Source organism: Parasteatoda tepidariorum, chromosome 4, assembly GCF_043381705.1.
Source record: "Parasteatoda tepidariorum isolate YZ-2023 chromosome 4, CAS_Ptep_4.0, whole genome shotgun sequence".
Classification (NCBI taxonomy): domain Eukaryota; kingdom Metazoa; phylum Arthropoda; class Arachnida; order Araneae; family Theridiidae; genus Parasteatoda; species Parasteatoda tepidariorum.
Window position 1 is genome coordinate 25,824,521 of NC_092207.1, and position 26,701 is coordinate 25,851,221.

Genomic DNA, 26,701 nt, shown 5'->3' on the forward strand with positions numbered 1-26,701 from the left:
TATTGTTAAACCAATTTAAAAAAATTATTTGGAAATAATCTTAAAAAGAAGAAAAAACTATGAAGTAATACACTAATGATTATTTCCAAAATGATGGTAGTGTAAACATCTTTCAAAAATGAAAGAAAAATCAAAAAATCTTATGAGGAAAAAAACATTTTTTAAAAAAAATGGCGGGAAAATGTATTGAATTTTGTTCCGGTTTTCTGATTTCCGGATAACGGGTTCTGTACTGTACAAGTTTTAACTTAAATATTTAATGAGATGAATGATTCACTACTTCAGTAATGAAGAATCGAACTTTATGGAGGCATTTATATTTTTCACCTCATTATAGATATATAATAAGAAAATTGACTAGAATCTAAAATAGCTATCAGCTATACCCCCCCACCTCCAATCGTCCGATAAAATATCGTTCTGTCCATTTTATTGATTTTCTGACAATTCTATGTCTATCACGAGAAGGCAGTTTTTGAAATGCACTTTTCTGATAGATAAATTTGTCATCTAGCTTCAAAAAATTAACATCCTTGCTGAGATAAGGGTTATATTTAGTTAAATTTTTGCAATTACTGTAACTCAATTAAGCCAATCAGAAGCCCATATTTTTGTATTGTAAACATATCGCCTCTTGCGATATGTAAAAATGCAAGATTTTCATTGGCCAAATTTGTCCATCGTAATTGCAAAAATATAGCTGAATTCCACCCTAAAAAACCATGAATTTATGAAATATAGAATTTTAATGTTCATATGATAGATTAATAAAGAAGCTAATATAGACGAATTTTACACAGCACTGATATTTCGTTTAAAAAAAGTTCGATGAAGAAGGAAACATAAAATAAACTTTATATTCAATTTGGAGGCCCGGGGAAAACTGCCCCTGCTTTATATAGTCAGGTTCTGACTGTAAATGAAATTGTTCTTACTTCATTCACACAAACTTAAATAATAGAATCTTAAAAATGCATAAATTTTAATTTTGTGAAGTTTAAATCAAGACAGAGTATGTTTTAACACATCTAAAATTAATTCAGTATTAATTTAGTTTAAATCTTACAAAAGAGTTATAATAAGGAATACCATTCATCATATGGGTAGTTTGCTGTAGTACCATTTATAACAAGAGTTGAGGAACCTCCTCCATCTAAATTTATGGCATTTACTACCCCAAACTCTTTCAGAAGTACTTCCATGTTATATAAATTTACCCTAAAAAAAAACAAATATAGAATAATTAATGAACAAATTTGAAATAAAAAAAAATGCGTAACTTAAAGTGAAGCATTTTGAAGTGAAGTCATTTATTCATAGTATGTAATATATTACGTAATATTTACTACAACACAATGTAAATTTTAAATTTAATATGGAAAAGAATGTACAATTTAGTTTAAAACCACGAACCACGTTGTCACGAAATGAAATGCAATTAGTTGACTACTAAAGAAATACTATTGAATAAGCAACAGGAAGCTTTTGGAGCTCATTCTAAATATCTTCAACTTTCGAGAAGTTTATCTTTTAATGGTTGATTTTTGGTGTGAAGTCATTATTTGCTACGAAATAATAATTCTTTTATCAATATTTTAAATATTTCTATCAGAAAATCAAACTGCAATAAAAAGTTAAAATTTTAAAGAATAAAATATCATTCACGATTTTTAAAAATTTAGGGAACATTCCTATTGAGTGTGGTTTGATCCTTCTATTTAAAATCCACCAATTGAATTCTCCATTTTTAAATGTATATTTTATATAAATTTTTATTTTTAATAAAAATGACAAAAAAAAGAAGAAACATTGTCGGTGCAGCATTAGCAAATATTTTGTATTAAAATAAAAAGCTATTTTTTTCAAATATTTGAATCATTATTTATAACAAAAAGAGAAGTAAGGAATATCTCCACTTTTCTCTTAAGATGAAAACCGATAAAATGTTTCCGTCTGTTTTAGAGCAGCAGCATCGGAACATCTTGGAGTTAGCTCCAAAAGCTCTGTGTCATGGAACCGACCCATCAGCAAATTCATATATGTATACAACAAATAAAAATATGTCGTGTCATATATAACTTACCCATCTACGTTGGATTTCCCATCAATTTGAAGAAATACAACATTTCCATCTTTATCGTGCCCAACAGCTGTTCTAGCAGAAAATATGCTAACAAAATTTTCCATAGGACCTTAAAATTTAAAAAAATAATGAATATAAAAAATATTATACATTATATCACTTTAATACTTTTAAAATGCATGGCTGTAAGTAGTAGGTGATAAGTAACAGCCAGAATCGCTATTTGTATGAAATATAGAAAAAGGATGTGTAAAAAGTAAGCAAATGTACACCAAATAAAACTATACTTTTGAAGCGAAAATGCTTGTGAGCAATGCCATCTTACACTGGTTTTAAATCCTCTCTTATAAAACTGTCAATGAGTAACTATAAATTTACTTTATATTTATATTAAAATAAGATGGAAGCAATGAGTATAATAAAACAATAAAGTACCACAATCACAAAACCAGCTTTAGTATATATTTAACATGTAAAATAGTCAAGTAAAATTAAAAAGATCTTAAAACTAAATCCAAAAAGAAATATATTTTAGTTGCAGACTAGCCTTTCTAACAGATGAGAACTTTAAATAATCTCTTTCACATAATAAACTAAACACTTCGCGTATATGTTATTGTAAATTAAATAGAAACGCTACCTTTATTTATAAAATGAATCTATACTATGCAGTAAAATGCTTTTGAAGCCGAATTCCCATTAAATTCAATAAATATTTTGAGATCTTAATACATCGTCATCCGGTCTTATGATTACATCTTACAGCGTCAATTCTAACAAAGAAGTCTGGGTATTGTAGATCACATGACATGAAAGAAATATTTATATGCTACATGTTAAAAAAGTGCACACTTGTCTTTTGAAAATTATGTAGTGAATTTGTCTCCAGGAGCTTCTGCTCCATATATATTATTTGCAAATAGATTTTCTTTATTATTTTCCTCAATAAATGATTAGTAAAAATTATTATGGAATCATCATTACAAAAAAAGGAATATTGAATATGACTGCAAAATAAAACCTAGAGGGACATGAACTGAAATTGAACGTTTTCAATAACAATTGAATATTGTTTTAATAATTGAATATACATAAGGCGAGTTTTTCTTTTCAATTAATTTTAAAACTCAGCCTTAATTTGATACATTTATGTAATTTTGTGATTTGTCTCCTATTATCAATCGGTTAATATTATCAAAATCGTTACATCCCAAAGTGATAACATTAAGTTAAGACTACTGTATAAATAAAAGTTTAAGATTTTAAAAATATTTTCATAATTAAACTTATTCTTAAGGCTAGCAATTATTTTTAAATAATTAAATTATAAAATGTTTGGTGTATGTTAATATAAAGTGCATGTTAATTTAAAATGCATTTGTTAATTTATAACATTGATAATTAATGAATTATTTTTAATTCAAAAGGATAAAAAAACAAAACAAATGTAGTTTAAAGTAAGTTTTAGATAGTAAAACAGTAAATATAAATGACTGAAACAGCTTCATAAATAAATTTTGAAGGTAAATATCAAATATGTATAAAACTCAAAACTTAGGCAACCTGTCTCTTCAGTATCTTCACATTCCAAAGATTTGCTTGCATTTACAAATCCGGTTCCATTTCGGAGAATCCAAACTACACCTCCAACAAGTTGTTTGAAAGTTCCAGAATGATACAACTCTTGTGACAGGTATCTAAATTTTTTAACAATATTTTAAGGTTATAAAATTTCAACACCATGAATAAAATTGAAATAAAGAGTAAAAAATTTATTAGTTAACTTTTGTTGTCAAACGTAGAGTTTTAAACAGTATTTTAATAAGTCACTAAAGCAGTTTCTTCAGAGGTTTAAAATACATATATTTAATAATTTAGAATAAATTTTAAGAAAATTATATAAAGATCAAAATGACATACAATAATATATTTTATGAGCATTTAAGTTAGTATTTTTGATATGAATCTGGCCAACAAAAGTAATCAAAGAATGCTAATTTACTGTATTATACGAAAAATGAGCATTAGCTATTATTAAAATAATGATGACAATAATAATGTAGCAAAATAAATAATAAATTTTCTATTCAAAATTTAAATTATGATGAAATTTGTTTCATTATTTTATCATTAAAATTTAGGACTGATTTAATAATATTAATTGAGCACTATTAAACAGTTTTTTTGTGTGGATAAATTCAAGTTTATATGCTTAAAAATTAAGGAAAAATTTCAAAATGTAAATTGAATACTGTCCATAGAGAAAATATAAAATTGAATTTATTAATGTTATTCAAGGGTAAAACATCCCTTAATTTTCATGCAAACTTCCCAAAATAATATAATATTTAAAGGTTAAAATGATTACATTTTAAAACAATGACAGTAAAATGGTGGATAATAAAAGTAAAAAAAAAAAAAAAACATAAAACAAAATTTTTGCATCTCATTTGTGAAACACAAACAATATTATGAATACAGTCCACATACATAACATAATTACATATATAATTACATGCAATATGATCAACACAAATTATTAAAAAATGCTACAATTTAATTTAAAACAGAGTAACAAAAACATTTAATACCTGTAATTTATTTTCTGCAACTTGAACGATGCTTAACTCAAAAACAAAAACACAGCTTTCAACAAAAGCTTTTGAAGCTGTTAATAAAAAATACTCAAAAAATTGCATGTTTTAAGTTAAAAAAATTTTTACCCAGTAAAAATTTGCCCATCATCTGTTAACCCAAAGTGAGCATTCTGGATGCCATTGGAATCGTGAGCCTTACGACCATCACTAACAATATTTCCTGTAAAATTAATAATATTAGAAATTATTTAAAATAAAAATAAGAAAACACAGATGAGATATTTTTTTTTAAAATTCAAAATTGTATTGTAGCAAAATTTAAATTGTAGAGTTGGTTATGCTAATAGCATAATATTTTTTCACCATTGAGTCATTCCTGAGACATGATGGCTCAGGGGATAGAGCGTTCGCTTTCCAATGAGGTGAACCAGGTTCAAATCCCAATCATGGCCAGTTGATAAGAATTCCGCATCCGGCTGACAATGACCACAGTACTGACGTTAAATATCCTCTGTGGAAGATGGCTCATGGGTTAGAATCCCCTTGCTATCAGGTTAACAGTGGGAGGTTTTGTGGTTTTCCTCTCCTTGTAACGTAAATGCGGGTCAGTTCCACCGAAAAAAGTCCCCCATGAAAGCAAATTTCTCCCAACCCTTGATTCAGAAGTTCTCGTGTTCTGGATTAGATTCAAAATTACAAAGTTACGGGGAGCTGGACATTAAAAGTTGTGGAACCGAAAGATTGGCTCGGCTGCTCAATGGCGGAGAGACAAATTAAGTCATTAAAATTTTAGAGGGAAAAAAAGACACGATTTATGATTTCTTTAATTAAACCTAGGTAAGTCTTGATCAACAAATAAAATTTTAATTTGCACCTTACATAAAATTATTAATGCATAACCGAATTAAACAGCATATGAAATTAAGGAAAAAAGTACATAATTTGAGCAAGCAAAAAATAAATAAATAAACAAAACATTTCAGAATTGCCAGCAATCAACAAAGATATTCTGATTGAAGATATTCCATTTATTTTGGTTCTACCACGTGTATCATTCTGCTTTTCAAGGTTACATATTTATGAACCTATAATATTTCATATTGGCAATTTTATTTTGACTTTTTTTTTTCTTTTTCAAAATTGCGGCACGAGAAAGGAAAGTTGAAAATTACAGGCTGCTGTTGCTTGACTTCGTATGCAAGTTGTTGGGCTACCAAAGTGGGAGAGCCTTCCCTTCTGAAGAGAATCAAAATAGTGATGTTGTGTCTTCGGATCGTCCTTATGGATATTTCCTAGATCGTCGCTAATAGTCCATTGTGTAGCGCTAGTGCGACATATATAAACAACTACAGCTGAAAATTGCAGCTAATCTGCTTTGCTTTAACCAGGCTACTAAAACCTTATTCTTATTTCCATTTGATCAATCACATAACTAGCCTATACTCATATATACTGGTTATATAATAAATAATTTTACAAATTAATCATAATAAAAATAATTATACAATAGTTTTTTCTTTCAGTGCATTTATTTTTTAATTTATGAGCAAATATATAAAAATCTAACTTACCTAAGCATTTACCTTCTTTGGTATCAAAATAACCAGCATTAATAGCAACAAAGCACTTGTTTTTCCTTGCAGTTTCTGCTACCGTTTGACGTATATTTAATGCACAACCACCAGGCTGATCTGGCTCCAATACTGACAAAGTTTCCAATGGGTTTGTTATTTTAATAAAATGACCCCTTATTGTCCTGGACCTGTAAGAGCTCTTTAATGTTTTTACAAACCTTTTAACTTTCACAAATGGAACAGTTGTGTCAAGGGATGTTTCAGCAAAATGAAGAATGTGGGGAGCACTCCCATATTTCTGCTCATGACATTCTCGAATGACTCGATGATTTAACTGTGATCCATGTTTTTTCAAATATGGAGTTAGAGATTCATCTCTGAAAAAAAAAGAAAAACACTTTTAGCAAACAATAAGAGTACAGGGTGCATAGCCAAATTATTCAACCAAAAATAAGCACTTTTCAAGCGTTCAAAAAATATTTTCAAGCACTTTAAAAAAATATCATAATTAGGCAAGGTTGGAAAGTTTTTCACAATTAATCAGGGTGTTTAGTCAAATTATTCAACAAAAAATAAGTACCTTTTAAGCACTTTTCAAGCAATCAAAAAATATTTTTAAACACTTTAAAAAAATATCATAATCAGGCAGGGTTGAAAAGTTTTTGACAATTGATGGTTTTACCTGGTTTTAACCATCATGTCAAAAAAAAACCTTTCGGTATTGTTTTAGACAATTGTCAAAAATAATGAAATTTAGAATCATGTAAAAGGAATGGCGTTTTCATACGCTAGGGGCTGACGATACGCCGAAAATGATTGAGGTTAAATCGATTGTGAAAACGTTGAATAGAACAATGTGAACTGTGTCTTTTTGCATAAATCGTAGCGAAAATTAACATAGTAAGGGAAAAATCTCATTTTGAAAAAGGGAAAATTAAGCACTTTTTAAGAACACCCGATGAAAAAAACACCTTTAAGGGCTTTTAAAATACGAAAATAAGCACCTTTAAGTACTTTTCAAAAACACTACGCACCCTGGAGTATAAGTGAAACCTATTGATATTTATTTTCGTCCATAGAACTAGATGTTACTTTAAGAAGTAAATTAATTGGGAAAATTTCGAATAGAACAATTTGAACTGTGTCTTTTTGCATAATTCATAGCGAAAATTAACATGGTAAGGGAAAAATCTCATTTTGAAAAAGGGAAATTAAGAATTTTTTAAAAACACCCAATGAAAATAAGCACCTTTAAGCACTTTTTAAAAACGCTACGCACCCTGGAGTATAAGTGAAACTTATGGATATTTATTTTCGTCTGTAGAACTAGATGTTACTCTAAGAAGTAAATTAATATGTAAAACAAAAGAAAAATTAAATAACAGTATCTATACAATGAAAAGAGAAACAATTCATGCACTAGATGAAATAAATATGGAGTGCATTTAACAATAATTTTAAGACAAATATAGATCAACATTGATTAAGAGGTGTTTAATTAGTTTTTATTCCACAAATTAAAGAAACTTACGAATATTTATTTTCGTCTGTTGAATAAGATACTACTTTGTGAAGCAAAATGATTTGTAAAATAACAGAAAATTGAAAATACAACATTGATTCAACATAAAAAGAAACAATAGTATTAAAATAAAATATAACGTAAGAAATGTTACGTGAAGTTCATTTGTTAAGTTTAAAGTAACATTTAAAACAAGAAAAGCTGTATGAAAATGGCGTTATTAAAGTTGAATATTAATTAACACCCGGTTTATCAGTCACATTTTCCATTTGCTCATCTAGTCCACAAAGTCAACAAATCCGTTTGTAAACATTAGTCTTGCAGGCAGTCACGCTTCCGGTGACGTATGTATTTTGTCATTTCCGTCTGTGTGGTTATCGATGCGCGGAGAACGCAGTTCTCGTGAGGGTATGGTGAAAACGATTACGAGCTGAGTACCGAACGAGAAAGGTTGTGCTTAGCCTGCGATATTCTTAAAAAAATGTGCTTTAAATAGAATTCCTATTGTGGAAGTGCGTGAAAGTTTTCCTTTCCTCTATTAATTTCTTCTGCAAAATTCTATCCATTGATGAAATGGGAATAGAATTTGGAATGTAATCAAAAAGCTGTGAGGAAAATTGAATTTGTTTTGACGGCTACATTTGGATCAATAACGGGACGATTTTCGGGGACCCACTTGTTTATCGAATGCATTTAAATCGCTAATCGTTTTTTTGTGATGAATAACAAATTAGCAAAATGATCGTTTGCTGGAGATTTTCATTAGAAACATTTCTTTTTCATTTCAATACAAGCCAAAGTGTTCAAACTTAGGTTTTATTATGGCAAACAGCAGTGAAATGTCCAGCAGACCTTTATCCGGATTTAAATGGTTGGTCAAAAGATCGGAAAGAAATGGGCATACCTCCGAAAAACTAGCTGCGGATATCTTACCAAAATCAAATGCAACTTTGCCAGGATTTCGGAACAATTTTATTTCCACCGAAAAACGGTGCGTTATCGTCCGGAACGACATCAGGACTGTACCCTTTGAGTCCGGAGAATCTTCATCCTCATCTTCCGCATCTTCATCTTATTCCAGGCAAAGTTCTGCGGACTCCTATTCTTCGGCAAATTCCACTGATGGGATGACGTGCTCGGATATATTGGGACTTTTTTCTATATCTGGTAGGTCGTCCACGCCGATCGGGCCGTCGGGACCTAAATTTAAATTAATACACGAAGGCGATATACAAGTGTGCCGGATAAACCATGTTCGAACTGTGATAAACAAGATTCTAAGTTCCAAGTTCTTAAGAAGATGGGAGAATCATCATCTATATTTAACTCATACTCAAATTAATTCGAAGACGGTGAGTAGATTTATTCGATATTCGTATACAATTTTTATCTCAATTCAATTTACTTTTAATTACTGAACGACAACATTTAGAAATAGATCTTTAGTAGATTCTAAACCAAATATTAATACTACCTTACATAACCCAAATGCAATAAGAATTGCCCCTCCCAAAAAATGTGCATTTATTTTAAAGTGAAAATGTTTATTTTATTTCCGATATTTCACAAGATAGAGCTAATTTTTTAATTTTCAGGGTGATGGAAGTGGAATTAGCATTAAGTTTTTATTAGAAAAATTTTTAATTTTCAAAAATTTCTATTTCAATTTTTGCATATTGATGCAATGACTTGCTGGCTTGTTTGTAGATCGAAATCTGCTAAGCTTTGTCTGTTAGGGCAGTATTTTTTTTTCTAGCACTAAAATTTTTTATAAAAGTGGTAAACTGTATAAAAAAAATACTGGATTTCTTACAAATTCAGTTTATAATATTTTTACAAAAATAAATTAAGCGAACAACTTCTGTTTAAATTATAGATCAATATGAAACCATGTGGTGTCATGCTGTTGTAAAACTGAAGTGGATTGTAAGGTTATGAATTCATCTTTTCTTCACATTTTATAATAATTTCATAATCCTATAATAATTTCATGATCCTCATACCTATGAAAATATTTCTTATACTTGGCATTGTTTAAATTAAAGTGTTTACTCTTTGTGATTAAATTTTTTTTCTCCATAAATTTTATCAAATTTCTGTTATTTACTAAGGAGCAAAAGTGTATGAAATTTTTATTTTCATAACAGATTTTTTTTATGCACATGAATTTCTCAATAAAATAGTTTCTGAGGCTAAGCATGATTAGAATTATGTTAAAATACTTCAAAGCACTTTTTAAAACTTTTACCACAGATTTTTATTAGAATACAGTTGCTGATATAAATTGTAATCAACTTATTTTAATGAGTAGTTTTGTACTTGTCCTTAAAGTGATTTGATCTGGCTTTTTCTGAAGAATACCTCAAATGGAAAAAGTGTTTCAAAAAAATATGTATATTATAATTGAAAATGATTAATATATTTTCGTATAATGTTCTGATATTCAAGGTGAGGGTAGAATTAACATCAATTTGTCATTTGTAGAACAAAATAAATTTTTGTATATTTTGCGCAAAGAATTTTTTCTTCCTAAATGCTAAAATTTTGATATATTTATTAAACTACCAAAAATAATCATTAAAAAAACAACAATAACTGCCGAGGAATTCGGCGCATTTAAATAAAAATTTCTGAGTTTTATTACCTCATTTACATGTACAATTAAACTTATGCTTTGCTCTTTTCACATTAAATAGAAATTATTTGAATTTGGAACAAAATTTCTTGTTATTATCGGAAAGTTTAAACCAATAATTTTTTAAAAAAGCTTGAAAACAAAATATTACAAAAGGTAAATAATCGAATATAAAAGTTTAAAAGTCAAATTTTAAATTAAATATTTTAATATTTAACTTGTGACTGTGCTTCTTGTATGATCTCTTCTAAATCCATTCTTAATATAAATCACATTAAAATAATTCTTAATTATAAATCACATTAAAACGAATTCTATTTTCTGTTAAAAGTCCAATGAAACTCATTAAGCATAATTGGTATATTATAAAAATTATTATGATTTTATATTATACCATTTTAGTCAAAAATAACGATAAATGTTTTTTAATTACTTTTAATTGCATTTAATTTTACTCTTATTTAAGCAAAATTAATGTAATTCTAGTGAGAAAAAAAAATCAGAGATTTATGTCTTAGCGTTTGCAAACTAGATTATTTAAATCATACCTATTAATCTCAGTTACGCTATCAGTGACATGGAAATACTTTTAAACGAAAAAACAAATCCCGAAAATACGTAATAATACCTGTCACCTGACTATTGCGTTTTTCATCATTTTTACATTTCAGAATTCAACTTTGATGACGTAAGGTTAAAAGTTTGTGATGACTTTCACTTTAGTTGTTGTTTCCAGTTTTCTACCTTATTCTTCACTGCACGAGTTTTTAAGCTTTCTATGCTGAATGTAGTAACTATTTTTCAGTATGACGTATTTTTGGGTTTTGACTCGCATATAGATTCATAGAATCTCTTATGAATTTTGATTATAATCATATGGTACCAATTATCTTTTCTGTATTTTATTTTTTTTCCTTCATACTTCATCTTATTGAAATCTGAGAAATTAGTGTGTATATTAAAATATAAATAAGTTAAACATTTATTAAGTTCATAAGTGAAAAAGTAAAGGAAGATGGAATTTTAGTATTCGCGGAATTATAAATTCATCTTCTAGCGGAATTATAAATTCATCATCTTCTCGCGGAATTATAAATTCATCTATAGAAATAATTCACGGGTTAGAATATCCCGCGAAATCGATTCTATAATCAATATTAAATCTTTTAAAAGCGTTTGTTTAGGTATGAAATCTGTTTCAGAAATATGGATTTTGAAAGATTTTACGAAAAATGGCACATTTATAAATAATTTCTATTCGGTGTTACGTATTTATTATTGCTAATGGTTACTTTCATATTTCTCGGGATCATTTGAGGTTACGTAGGCCACTTTTCAATAGAGATTTGCCAATTTAAGAGCATTTACTTTAAGGATTGGTTTTTGGTTTTTGTAACTGGTATAGAACAGCTGACCTAATTCTTAATTTACGACTATCAATGTTAAACTCCTTGGCCTTGTAATTTTGAACCCAACCCAAAAGACAAGGGAACTCCATCAGCAAGCATTGGGATAAACTAACCTTCACCGAGGACTTTTTAATAGAACTTGCTTTTGCGTTACACGGAGAAGAAAACCACATAAACCACCCATGGTTAGCTCGACGGTAAGGAGATTCCAACTCGTGTTCCGTCTACCACTGAGGATATCGTTACATCAGCCCGAACCTAGAGCAGAATTCGCATCAACCAGCCATCTCATTGGGAGGCGAACGCATGTCCACTGAACCATTGCGTTTTTGATCAATTTTTGTAGGACTTGGGAGTGCGCTTTTACTCATACAATCATAATTTTTACCTTTTTGTAATAAGCAACGTAATATTGCGGTTTCAGATATATTCCGCTTTGTCTTTTTCCTTGACGAGTACGATGTTCCAAAAATTAAATTTTTTTTAATGCTTAACCGTTTACGAAGGGGCGTAGAAACATCACTACCATTTATGCAAGCCAGTGATGCTTAATTGATTGGGTACGTGCAAGCGACGTCACGTGTGGGTATCGAACCTGATTGGCTGCAGGATCGTGGTATTTGATGCCACGATTTAAAAGTCAATCAGGTTCGACATCCACGCGTGACGTCACGTGAAGGGTACCCAATTAAATCTGATCCGAAAATTGATTCAGGGTGATAATAAATCAAGCCTAATAGTTACCTACCGTTAACACTCCGTTTTATTTACACACTATCGGCTAATTTCAGCGGTCTTCTTCTACTCAGGCACCCAATTGTGGTAATTGGTAATAGTACCTAATATATACTAATATAGGTAGTTCCGTAGGTAATAGATTTATTTACAATTCCAGAAAAGGATGAGTGCCTAATTTTTAAGATCATTTAAAGGCTTATTATAAATCGCAACTTTTTAATTTCCCTACAAAAAATTTAAAATAAGAAAAATGATTTATGAATATAAATGATATTAATATAAATAGGTGCCCCAGAGCTGCGATGGCTCAGGGGATAGAGCATTCGCCTTCCAATGAGGTGAACCAGGGTTCGATCCCGGTGATAACTGGTCGATACGAATTCCGCATCCGGCTTGAACCCGACCACAGTGCTGACGTAAAATATCCTCAGTGGTAGACGGATCATGGGTTAGAGTCCCCTTGCCATCAGGCTAACCATGGGAGGTTCTCGTGGTCTTCCTCTCCATGTAACGCAAATGCGGGTTAGTTCCATCAAAAAGTCCTACACGAAGGCAAATTTCTCCCAATAGTCAATCCAGGAGTTCCCTTGTCTTCTGGATTGGGTTCAAAATTACAAGGCTACGGAGTTGAATATTAGTAGTCATAAGCCCCCAAAAAAATTGGGTCGGCTGCTCAACGATGGTTATGAGAAAAAGAAAAGAAAAAATAGTTGCCCCATGCAGACTGTTAGGCCCATGTGAATGTGTGTTAGGCCCATGTGTGCTGCATCAATCTATATCCACTGTTTTTAATTTCAGTTTTAAAATGCCCTTTTTGCTACGTATTTTTAATGAAAGTTTTTAGAAAAGTTTCATAAAATGAGATTGGTTCAATACAGATAGTTTTTTTTAAGAAAAATATTTACAAAATTTAAGTTGGTTAAAACGCTCTTAACTTTTCAAAAACTATAACAGCGATAAAAATCGTTTTTAGATGTTTTTTAGGCAGCTGCTGGGAGCATCATAAACCGTAAACAATGACATTGCCTTATTCTTTTTGTCAAATATCATGGATGTAACCTTACCGGTGATTTTGATTGTTCATCGTTATCACGTAAACTGTTACAACCGAGGACCCAGATCGGCCTTTGGGGTTGGGGTGTGGGAAGTACGGCTCATTTCCTCACCAAATTACCCTCTGTAGAGATAAAAGATATGAGGATTATTATTGAAGAAGAATAACTTCATGTACTTTATGAGTATCTTGACATTTTAATGAGTTCTGAATCTTCACTTTTTCGATGATGTCAACTGTTTTTTTTTCTTTCAAAAAATAAATTATAAAATTATTTGGTTATTATAAAGGATTGCTTGTTTGATATAAAGGTTATTATAAGGGATTGCTCTTATGAGTGTTTTTATATATATATTTGATTGAGTCCAAATTTTTTAAAAATATTATTCATATTTTTTTCTGCTTCCTTAAAAATCATGCACATTATAACATAAATTACAGTAACCAGGCAAATATGAGCCCTAGACAAATATGACAAATCAAGACTACTAGAGTTTCGTTGCCCGTCCTTAAAATATATTTCGAAACCAACTTATTGATAAGTACACCCTCACTGTGAGGGAAAAAAAAAACGGAGAAAAATGTTCTTTTTCGGAATCACGTAAAAATTGCGCCAATCAGATTCAAAACTGTTGCTGTGTTTTCGAATCTGATTGGTAAAATTTTTCTCGAGTTTGATAGTATCGCTATGTTAAAAAATGTGAAACAAACATGATATTTTTTAAATATTTTTTTTTCAAATTTAAAAAGTTCATATTTAAAAAGATAATTTTGTTGATTTTTTAAAATAATTTTTGAGGTTTCTTAGAAATTATGAGCCCGAGACCCCGTCCTGTTGGCCCTGCATATAAGAGGCCTAATTCAGGCCCGCAAACTTTCGGAATCTTAATTTTTTTTAAATTGTTCTACACTATTATTTGTTTTTCTTAACCAAGATTTTTGTTTTTGGATTTAACAATCGAAAAAAATAGACTCACGGTTCAATTAAAACTCGCTTGACAATGAAAATTAAGTGAACTGATGCCTCCCCTGTGTTTGTACCCTTATCCTCATGTGTATAGTTTGAAGTCTATGGTCTATGTAATTAAATTTATTCATGTAAATTCTTCCTTTGTTTCTAAATTTTGGAATTATGTGTGATACTTGATTAGAAAAACTTAGTTGTTTCTGTGATTTAAATTAATTTTTATTATTGTTAAGAAGAAAGAAAACATGACACTATGCCGTAAAGCAAAAGGGAAAAAATCCGTTCACTTTTAAAATTAATTTTTAAACTCACTTTTTTAAAATTTGCGAAAGTTTTCTTGAAATTTTTCTCGTTAAAGTAATTTTTATTATTTTTGCAAATCAGATAATAGATGTACATTTATAATTTGTGTAAAAAGTTTGAAAAAGGTCGTATTATTTTCTTTTAAAATTAAAGTGGTTCGTTTAATTTATAAGACAACATCTCGAATGATAAATTCTAAAACAAAGTTTTTAAAAAGTGTTTTTGTTCCTGGAAAGATATAGTTAATTAAGATGTTGTACAATTATATTTGAAATAACTATTTAACTCTAATTGTTTTAAACAATTTATTTCGATACTATTTAAATGTCTTACTTAAAAATAACAGAAAAAGGAAACTAACGAAGAAGCATTCTCAAAAATGTTTTTCTTTAATCCTTTATATACTTAAGGTTTCTGTTTACTAATTATAGAGGTCTGCACTTTAATACTGTAATTGAGAAAAGAGATTTATCTCAGGCTTAACTACTTTAAGCACCTTTTCCCTATAATACAATTTGTAATTTAATTAGAAGTTAAATTTTTCAATTGAAGTATGGAATTAGCTTACCATTAGTTAAATATTTAAAATTTTATTAATCAGATGTTCGATTTTTAAAATTTTTTAATGGTATCAATGTCTTATTGTTTTTTAAATTTAAAAACAAATGCTAAAGAGAATGCTAGCGTAGAAAATTGGAACTTCGAAATATTTACTCTCATATTATGAAAGGAAAGATAAATAAATGAAATAATCCTTCCCTATTTTAGCAAAAAGAAACAGGATATAATCATTGAATAAAGAATGAGAGTCTCTTCAACTTTTTTTCGACCTTACAATTCAAATTTTTTTTCGGCAATTGTTTAATAAAATAATAAAAGATAATAAATATTTGGTAAAATTTATTTTTTGCAATGCATTAGCTTTGGAAAAACGTATTTTATAATTATGTGCAAATTTTCTGAATTATCGCTTAAAAAATTCTCGAGATATAACAAAATACGCCATAAAGTAACATTTAACTAAGAGAGGTCCAAACTTCGAATCGCTCTCCTGACCGAACTATCGGGTCCATATTTCCCAGATTGCTCTGCAACCCCCTATATTTTAGGAATTGAAAATCCGAATCTGTTGAATAAAAAAGGTTTATTCAAAGAAAGAGTACGTTTTTGTGTCTGATTTCGTAACTTAAAATATCTTTTGCAGAAATTAATTTTAACTGCTGTTGAGCTGCCGACCCAATTTCGGATTTACGACTACTAATGTTCAACTCAGTAGCTTTGTAATTTTGAACCCAATTCAGAAGACAAGGGAACTCCTGGATCAAGTATTGGGGAAAATTTTCCTTCGTAGAAGACTCTTTTTTTTATGGAACTTACGCGCATTTGCGTTACACAGGGAGGAAAACAGAACATCTTGCCACGATTAGCCTGATGACAAGGAGACTCTAACCCATGACCTGTCTACCACTGAGGATATTTTACGCCAACACTGTAGTCAGTGGAAGCCGGGTGCGGAATTCGAATCGACCAGTCATCGCTGGGATTCGAACCCGGTTCACCTCATTGGAAGGCAAGCTTTCTATCCCTGAGCCACCACGCCTCTGTAGTAATTAATCAGCATATTTAAGGTAACCCCAGACCCTTAGAATGTTTGTCTTTAAGTAAACACGGGTCGCTATGTTTTTTTTCTTCTGTTTTCATCTGATTTAGTTGATTACACCATGGGTTTAGTTATTGTGTAAACGCAATAAGGTTTGGATTTGGCGCTGTATAACCAATTCAAGCTTTAGTGCCACATTAAATTCTACATACCCTTTATATACATTATACATATCTTCAGAAAATTACTTTCAAACTATAATTAATGTCTCGATCGAAAGTTACACATAAATACTGTCTTTGGTATTGGCTCTCAATTAGTACAAATATTGAAAAAGGAGAAAAACGATATCGAAATCACTAGTGAGGAAAGTGAGATAAAACTTCAAAACCGGTTTGATTCAGATATCATTTGAAAACAGATGAAACTTCGAGGTGTTTTTACTAATCACCATTCACTATTTTACTATTTCTTCCAGCAATAAAACAGTTTTTGACGTTTTCAGTATCGCCTTTTTTAGCAGTTATTCGTTAGATTTTAATAGTATTAGTATTTTTTTATTTTTTATTTTTTGCTTAGATATTAATTTGGGACTATTATTATGTGCAAGTATGCGAAAAAAATTGTTATTGAATAAAATAAAATAAAAAAGAACTATCCTGAAAAACTTAGCTCAACCCTTAATGTTAGTTTTAACTTTTTGCTTATTTCGGCGTGTCTTTTTGAGCGATTTGAGTTGTTCTTTTATCTCAACTTAGTCAAAAGTTGAGATAAAAAAACAACTGGCGAAACTGGGGTCTGAGAAAATAGCCTTTTAATTTAATGTAAGAATCCGGTATTTAAATAATTTCAGTCTGATAAAAACGCAGACTTAGAATAGCTATTATGTTTCAAGCTATGTTTAGTAACTCATAGAATCAATAATGGTCTACTGAAAGAGACGAATATTCGAAAGTGGTTGTTTTGTGTCATTCGAGCCTTCAATTACTGTGATACATTAGAGATAATGACATAATTTATTAAGAACCTCTTAGGCATAATGAAAATAATCTATACGAAAACTATCCATATTATTTATTTTTTTTTTGCCTTCTGTTAGTAAGTCTTGTTACAGATCAGTCTTGGAAATAATTTCTTCGTTCAAATTTCAAATCAAAATGTGAATTTAATATGAAGGGAAAAATAATGATTTGGATATCTGAAACTACTATAATATATACAGATAGTTCTATAATGATCCTCCTTCATATTTATTATTTCTTGAATACTTTTTATTTTTATATTAAAACCGCAGTTGAAGAGCCGACCCAATTTTTGGGGTTTTCAACTACTAATGTTCAACTCCGTATCCTTGCAATTTTGAACACAATCAAGAAGACAAGGGAACTCCTAAATCAAGTATTGGGAGAAATTTGCCTTTGTGGAGGACTTTTTTATGGAACTAATCCGTATTTGCGTTACATGGAGAGGAAAACCTCGAAAATCTCCCATGGTTGACCTGACGGTAAAGGGACTCCTATCCATGATCCGTTTGCCACTGAGGATATTTTTACGTCAGCACTGCGGTTGATGGGTGTCGGATGCGGAATTCGTATCGACCAGGTGACGTTGTGATTCGAACCCGGTTCACCTCATTGAAAGGCGAACGCTCTATCCCCTGAGCCACCATGGCTCGAGTTCAGAATAAGATTTTTTGTGTGTATAAGCTAAAAATGAATAAGTTGAATCTTGGTTTTCGTTGAAAAAACAAACAAAAAAAGCGGGAAAATAAACGCCTATAATGGTTTAGCGAAAATTTCTTAATTGTTTAATTTGTTAAGTCAGAATGTTGGATGTGCTTTAACTTTGCCGGAAAACATAGTTTTCAAAATTCTTATTCTGTTGTTCTTTTTTTCAGTTTGTTTAGCAAGTGAAAATGATAGAATGTAAAAGTCCGAGAACAGATTATTTTAAGTTCTACGCATGAAACTTGAATAATTCGAAACGTTTTGACGTTATTGCTGCAGAAGATGTAAGCAGCAAAATGGAATGGGAAGCTCTCACTTAATAATAACTGTCGAAAGAAAAAATGAGGACTGTTTATGAATAAATCATTATTCTAATGTAAAGGGAAAAAAACATCATAAAAAAGTATTAAAAATATTTCAGTCTCACATTTACATCACCAAAAAGAAATGAATTTTATGTCTTTCACTTTATTGCGGCAATTCACATACATACGTGAGTCAGTGGCAGAGATGGAATGGCGTTATTTTAAATGCCTTCTCACATTTTCTAAACTTCTGATATAAGATTGTGCTATGAACTTATGAGTTGAGCATACATTTATTTTAACTCATAACTTTGTTGCATTGAATTTGTCATTTTGTAGTCGGAAAAAAATGGGAACCACTGATCCAGATAACAATAGTGAAGAGAAAGCCAAACCAAACTATTCTCTTTTACGAGCTTAGTGATCTGTTTGGAGTATCAGTATGAACCATATTATTGTGCAGATTTGTTGCAAGCTAATATTGCTTTAAGCTGAATTAAAAATTTTCTGAAGGTGGTACTAAGATGAAATTATACACTGGTGCAAAATTAAGAGAATTTCCAGACTTGGTCTATTATCTCTTAGAACAACTAGACGATTTTAATGAAATTTGATCTGTACATACATTGCTACAATACAAAATAACAACAATTCAACAATTGTAATACACACTCATGATCGTGCGTGACACTAGTTGGAGTCGGAAGGTATGAAACAGCGGTTGCAGAATAAACAAAAACAAATGGGTTAATAGGTGGTATGGTCCCCTCTTACATATACACAGGCTTTGCAGCTTGATTTCATACTTGAAATAAGGCAGTTCATCATTTTCTGTGGCAATTGCCGGAATTGTCCTGTAGAAATTTCATAACCTTCCCACTCCAACAATTGTTACGCACGATCACGTGCGTGTATTATAATTGTTGAATGGTTATTTGTTTTGTATTGAATCAATGTATGTATAGATCAAATTTCATTAAAATCGGACCAGCAGTTCTAGGGATAATCGACCAAGTTTGCAAATTCTCTTAATTTCTCGCACCATTGTATTAAGACTACAAGTTTTTCCTTTTTCAATTCAATGACTTAAGACTACTTGATTGAATTAAACACTTTTTAATGTTGCATCACATGCATTCAAAATGATGCAACCCTGGATTTCTTTAAGCAATGTCTACGCATTTATGTTAAAAGTGAAACAAGCGTTATTCCTAACAATCGAGATAACAGCCAGAAAAAAGTGAAAGAAGAATCTCATCCAACTCTTCTTTCTTTTACGAGCTTAGTGACCTTGAACGCCGACGAACTTTTTCGCGTGCTCCATAAAGTCACCATCCGGATAGTATCCTCTTCACTTTCCTCTTCACCAAATGTTTATCATTTCTTTTACCAGCGCGTCCCTCAATGTCTTTGAACGCATCCGGATGTCTCTTTTGAATCATAAGAACATTTTTCTTTTCAAAATTTTTCTCAGGGTGGAAAAAGACGGTTTGGTCAAGTGGCTTAGGAGGACCTGCCGGCCCATGACCATCCTGATAAGAGATGGAGATAATGATGCTCTTTTCTACATGGGATAGCGTGCGACACTACTTTGTGTCACTTTTGACCTTCAAAGGGGAAGCCTCTCGAAAAGGGAGAAAACGAGCACATTAAAATAATTATGTGACGCCGTGTGAGTATGGGACGCGGGCGGAAGTCTTTATAATTGTTTATTCTTTTTTCTTATTTGTCGTCGAATGAAGGAAAGACGATGACACCCCGATTTTTGCCTCCCACCATGGTTTGAAATTTTAAGTAAATGCGTTAAATTATAAAGGAATTATTTTGTTTGAAAATTCTGATATTAAAACTATTTTTTTTTAAAAGATAACAATGTAGAATGATTGATACATTTATTATTACTTAAAATGAACTTTATTTAAAAATTCGATTTTTCAATAGTTTCAATGATTTTTCCATTGTTTATTTTCTATAGTTCAGTTAAACATAAGGTCAAAAACGTTCAAATCCAAATTAATTAAATTTGCGATAAGTAATAATTTAAATGATTCTAATAATATTCATTAGAACAGAAGGAATTCCCAAAAGATGTTCTGTAGAATCCTGGAGTTCCGTGGGAGAATTACAGGGTCTCCGAGAGTTAATTTTTTTCTGACCAGTAATGTTCATATTCATATTCAATCAACAATCCATAATTTATTTAATTTTGGTTGTTTAGAAGAAATTATTTACTTAAAATGCCAATAAAAAATACCAGAATTTAAAATTTTTTTTCCATTAACGATATATTGAATAAATTTCGGAAAAGAATATACATTTTTAAAATTCCTCATTCAGCTTTCCGATTCAAAAGAAGAAAAAAACTAATTTTAAAAATAACGATTTAGGTTTCTCCGATTACTATTCTAAATGTTGAATTTGTTTTTTTTAAATTTATTTTTAGCAAACGATTTTCTTTCTTCGATTCTCGAAACAATTCTTTCCAAACGATTTTTTTTTCTTCGTTTCTTTTTTTTATTAGTAAATAACTAATGAACTTTTCTTTAAAATGCCGGGGTTCTGTCAATAAGAGCTCGAACATTTAGGGAATATTTAGGAAAATTGGAAACCGCTGCAGTAGAGTATAATTTTTGTATAACGAAATTATAAACATTTATCTAAATAAATTTCATAATATCAAGATATTTCTCTTTAAATCTTCAAAACCTAATTCTTTAAAAATTAGAACTGGAGTCCAGCAAAGTTTTCCAACTCCGACTCCTATAAAATTTTGACTCCACGGCAGTGTTCTGAATTATACCTGAAACTGAACATTCTCTCACGATACTGAACATTCACATGAAGAGATTTCAAGGAATAGAATACTTTAAGCCTAGACAATAAATGTCCTTGTAATAATAATATTGTCTCTTGTAGAAATAATTCGACAAATTCTGATGTTATCTTCGTCGCAAACCACAGGGGGATTTCTTTTTCCTTTAGTATCGTAATCACTTTGCCTTCTGGGCAACTTATTACAAATGCGGATCACCGATTTCGCACTCGTGTGAAACTCATTCCTTTTTGTTTCTTCGATCGGACATTTTTCCGAAGACGTATCCGTGGCTTGCTCATCGAATTCCACTTAAAAGACCGATTAAAGAGTTGAATGTACTTGTTAATGATGTTTAGTATTCGACCTGCGACCTTTGCTTTGTATGTCACTAAATAAAACTGTAAAAGCTTTGCGAGTGTTCAATCTTCTTTTGTTATACACTGCACCAGGGATGGGCAAACTTTTTTGGTCGAGGGCAAGAAATCGAAAAAAAAAGTAGTTTGGCGGGCTAAGTAAAATTTTCTAAAAAAAAAAAAAAAAAAAAAAAAAAAAAAAAAAAAAAAAAAACGATTTGCAAGTTTTTTAATTTAAATATTTAATGAGATGAATGAAATTGCAATTTCATTTTTAAAAGTTCCTTACATTTAGGTTCCACGTGAGATGTACTTATTTTAAGGAACGAGGCTAAATGTTTGTCTGTTAGTCTACTTCTGTGATGGTTTTTTCCAAGGTTCATAGTTGAAAACACTTGTTCACATATATAAGATGAAGCAAACATAGCACTGATTTTTTGGGCATGAGATATCAAATTTGGGAAATTAGCCTTTGATAATGATTTGTAAAACTCAAACTTTGGCATATTTAGAAACAACTGCTTCAGATGGCGCCAATCTACGGCTATACTATAAAGAACTTCTTTCAACATTTTACCAATTGAAGCTGTCTGTGCTAGCTATTTCCATCAATTTATGTTTTGTAGAACAAAAATAGGGAAAGTAAAAAGATCATCAGTATTTTGTTAAAAAAGAACAAAAATAGCTTTAAACAAAGTAGACAAGAAAATGGATGTATATTGTTTATATTCGTCTCAGATTGGCAAGTTAAAATTCTATCCGCGGGCCTGATTAAACCTTCCGGCTGGCCACAATTGACCCGCGGGCCGTAGTTTGCCCATCCCTGCCCTACGCGTACAGAACTTTTGTACTACACGCTCAGAAATATCGGTTTAACATTGAGCTGAGCTATGGAGTCGGGAGTTAAAATGCTCGACTTCAAAGAGCTCAATTTCAACTAATACTCAATTAAAAGTTTTCTAACTCCAGGAAAGTATTATTAAGTGATTTTCAATTTCAAATTGTATATTTCTGTGTTTTTTTTTATGCGTGATTCAAGTAAAATGTTATTTATTTAAAATTTCATTTTGTATAATAACAGTTAAACAGATATTTTTTAAAAAATATATTAGCACAAAATATTAAGTTCGTGCAAAATTATTAAAGAAACCATTAATATCTCACAGAATACTCGCTCATATATAATAGTCTCATAACAAAAGAATTGTATTGAGGAATATTCATGAACTAGGAAATTATTGCTAATAATAGGAACATTAAACTCATTTACTTATTTTTTTAATTACCTTACTAACTAAGTTTAATAAATTTGGTTTTGGAATTTATAAATAAGACTAAATAACTTACTAATGTTTCATTTATTAATCTATCTAATTTTCAAAATTTCAATAATTTTCTATGTTCTTTTTCAATTGCTAGGTTAAATACAGGCTCAAAAAAGTTTAAATGTGATTAAATAAGTTTGTGATAGGTAATAATTTAAATAATTGTCATAATATTTTATACGAGAAATCTATTTGTTAATTTAACCATATTTGTCTAAATGATTTTCATGAGATCAAAGCTTTTCCTCTTTTTATCTGTTGGTTCCAACTTTTAACTATTAAATTATAATTAATTTTTAAATTACAATTAATTTTTAAATTATAATTAATTATCAAATTATAATTAATTTTTAAATTATAATTAATTATTAAATTATAATAAATTATTAAATTATAATTAATTATTGAATTAACTTTAAACTTACTTTTAATTATTAAACATTACATTTTTTAGAGTAGTAATCGAGCAAATTTTTGGGACTCATGTAAAATTTTCTTCAACTCTGACTTTATTTCCGCTTCTACAGCCCTGACATTGAACAAAAATACTGGTACCTTATTCTTGTACCATAATACGGACTGAGCAAGATTGTTGCAACCTTAATAAAGTGTTAAATTGAATTATGTTTCGGTTTAACCATAGTATCGCATAACCACGTTTAAATACTTCGTAAGTATTTCGTAGTATAGTCAAACTTGGCGCCATAATAAAGTAGGTGAAAATTCGAACGAATTTTACAGTTCAGTATGCTTCAATAATAAATGCTTCCAAGGGGCCCGTATTTAGAAAAAACTTGTTTAAAAGCTGAGATTATTTCAAAATACTGTTTGTTTCTATAGTTTGTGGTTTTGTTCTTCAGTTTTATTGATTCTGATAATAACCATAGTTATTTTAAGAAGTTTTATTTACTTATTTTTTTTTCCAAGAAGGAGTGTAAAGCAAAATCCGGCTATATTTTTTTATCGACAAAAACTAATAGATTTAAGGAGTGTAAACCAAAGTCCTGTAATATTATTTTTATCATCACCATCGACAAGCAACGGATCTAATTTGTATGCTCGAGGTGAAACTATTTATTTAAACTTTGAGCAGAACTCAAAAGACAAAAGAATTCCAGAGTTAGAACTAATTTGTCTTCATTGAGCAATACAGGGTAATGGAGAAAAAAAATTCATGGTTAATTCGACGGGCTTGAACTCATGATTCTTCGACCACTTAAGATTCGACTAATCATTTAAATAAATATTTTAGAATTAAATTTTTGCAAAAAAAAAAAAAAAATGTTTTATCAAAAAAAAATTTTTTTTTTCTTAATAAATGTATTCAATCTAAATGATAATATACATAAAATGTTTTTGAAGTTTGATTGCCAAGTAAGTGTAAATTCGTTACAAAAAGACTTCGTTATTTAATTTTAAAATTTTTTATTAATTTAATTAATGGATTATTTCTTTATTAATCAAATTATAATAACACGTAAGAGTAAAAACCATTTTTTATGATTTAAATTGTTAACTAGAATTGTTGATTAGGATTTAAATTGGAATGTTTACTTAATTATTATTTTTTCTCCTAATTCAAACACTATTTTTTGGATTTAAATTGTTAACTAGGATGCAGTTGTGGTGTTTATTTAATTACTAATTTTTTTTCCTAATTTTATCACAATTTTTACGATTGAAATTGTTAAGTAGAATGCAGTTAAAGCGTTTATTTAATCATTATCGTTTTCGTAATTTTATCATAATTATCACGTAAAACATTATCACGTAAAAGTCGTCTTCTTTCTATTAAAATTCAACTCAGTAGCAAGGAATGGCGTGTTTGAAAAGTCATCAAAGAAACACAACCTGTGTGCCAAAGTCATTATAAAATAGTTGTGACCTTTTCGAATCGATTTTCGGTATGTTTCCTTGAGGATCATAAACAGATACATTGCCTCCGAGATGAGCCCAGTTGAAGTGTAAATCCGCTTAAAATAGACAGAAAGAATGATGTGTTGACATTGGCCTTCTCCCTTTGCATGATTCTTCTCAGTTGTTTCAACTCTTTGGTGACGAAGTGATGATAGTTTTGAATAATTTCCGCTAAATATAGAACGAATAGGTTAATGTTTTTATCAACCTTTCAAAGTAAATAAATGAAAACCGTGTTTATATGAATATGAGGAAATCTACAGTTTTGTTTTTTTTAATTTTAAGACATCTAGAATAATCCAAAGATGAATTAAATTCCAGAAACTTTTAGAGTAATAGTCTTAAAATGCTATTCCTCTAAATATAGAACGAATAGGTTTATGTTTTTACCAACCTTTCAAAGTAAATAAATGAAAACCGTGTTTATATGTATATGAGGAAATCTGCAGTTTTGTTTTTTTTAATTTTAAGATATCTAGAATAATCTAAAGATTAATTAAATTCCGGAAACTTTTAGAGTAATAGTCTTAAAATGTACTGTATTCTGAAGATCTTTACTTGGTGACGAAGTGATGATAGTTTTGAATAATTTGCGCTAAATATAGAACGAACAGGTTTATATTTTTATCAACCTTTCAAAATAAATAAATGAAAACCGTGTTTACATAAATATAAAAAAAATCTACAGTTTTTTTTTTCTTTTTTTTTTTTAAATTTTAAGATATCTAGAATAATTTAAAGATGAATTAAATTCCGGAAACTTTTAGAGTAATAGTCTTAAAATGTATTGTATTCTGACGATCTTTATTTGGTGACGAAGTGATGTTAGTTTTGAATAATTTGCGCTAAATATAGAACGAATAGGTTTATGTTTTTATTAACCTTTCAAAGTAAATAAATGAAAACCGTGTTAATATGAATACGAGGAAATCTACAGTTTTGTTTTTTAAAATTTAAGATATCTAGAATAATCCAAAGATGAATAAAATTCCTGAAACTTTTAGAGTAATAGTCTTAAAATGTATTGTATTCTGAAGATCTTTAGATTAATTATTAAAGTATAAAATTTTAAAAATCTCTCGAATAATACTCTTAAAATGTATTGTATTCTAAAGATCTTAAGATCAATAATCTAATGTTGCATTAAATGCATAAGGTATTTACATTAATATTTTGATATTGAGCTAAATTCTAAAAAATCTTAAAATCAATAATCTAATGACGCATTAATCTAAAGAGTTATTCAATTCTTATGAATTTTAGATTAACAATCTAAAAATGTAATAAATTCTTAAGAGCTTCAGATTCATAATCTAAAGAAATCTTAAGAATTTAGAATAATTAAGAATTAATTTAGAATACAAGATGTAGTAATCTGAAGTTATTGAAAAATCTATGTATTAATCTCAAGATGCTTTAAATTCTAAAGAACTTTACATTATTAGTAATCAAATAATATATTAAATTCTAATGAGCACAAGATTAATAATCTTAAAAAGCCCTGAATTCTAAAATAAAAGATGTACTAATTTAAACATGCATTAATCTTAAGACCTAGTAAACTTAAGATGCATTAAACTATGAAGATCTTTAGATTAATAATTTAAAGATCTCTCTTTACTAAACTCTAAAGATTTTTAGATCTAAAGATGAATGAATTTTTAAAGATCTCTAGATAAATGACATATAAAAGTGTATTAAATTAAAACTATACTGCAATTCATTAAGTTTCTATTATGATATATCGTTAAAGTTTGGCGCTGTATAGCCACTTCTG

At 29.5% G+C, this 26,701-nt stretch overlaps 2 protein-coding genes across 2 annotated transcripts in view; one reads left to right on the forward strand and one right to left on the reverse strand.

Moving 5' to 3' along the window:
• LOC107453846 (N-acetylglucosamine-1-phosphodiester alpha-N-acetylglucosaminidase) overlaps positions 1-8,109 on the reverse strand; it is a gene marked incomplete in the record, with an annotated part of 18,010 nt that extends 9,901 nt beyond the window's left edge. Inside the window, 6 exon segments of the mRNA XM_043047728.2 lie at positions 1,090-1,218; positions 2,084-2,192; positions 3,647-3,780; positions 4,807-4,900; positions 6,252-6,631; positions 7,786-8,109. Coding sequence (XP_042903662.2) covers positions 1,090-1,218; positions 2,084-2,192; positions 3,647-3,780; positions 4,807-4,900; positions 6,252-6,631; positions 7,786-7,871 — 932 coding nt within the window.
• Positions 8,110-8,174: 65 nt separating this feature from the next.
• The window catches only part of LOC107438776 (C-Maf-inducing protein), a 135,804-nt gene continuing 117,277 nt past the window's right edge, over positions 8,175-26,701 (forward strand). Inside the window, exon 1 of the mRNA XM_043047724.2 lies at positions 8,175-9,128. Within this exon, the coding sequence (XP_042903658.1) occupies positions 8,598-9,128 (531 nt within the window). The 5' untranslated portion in view covers positions 8,175-8,597. The remainder of the gene's footprint in view (positions 9,129-26,701) is intronic.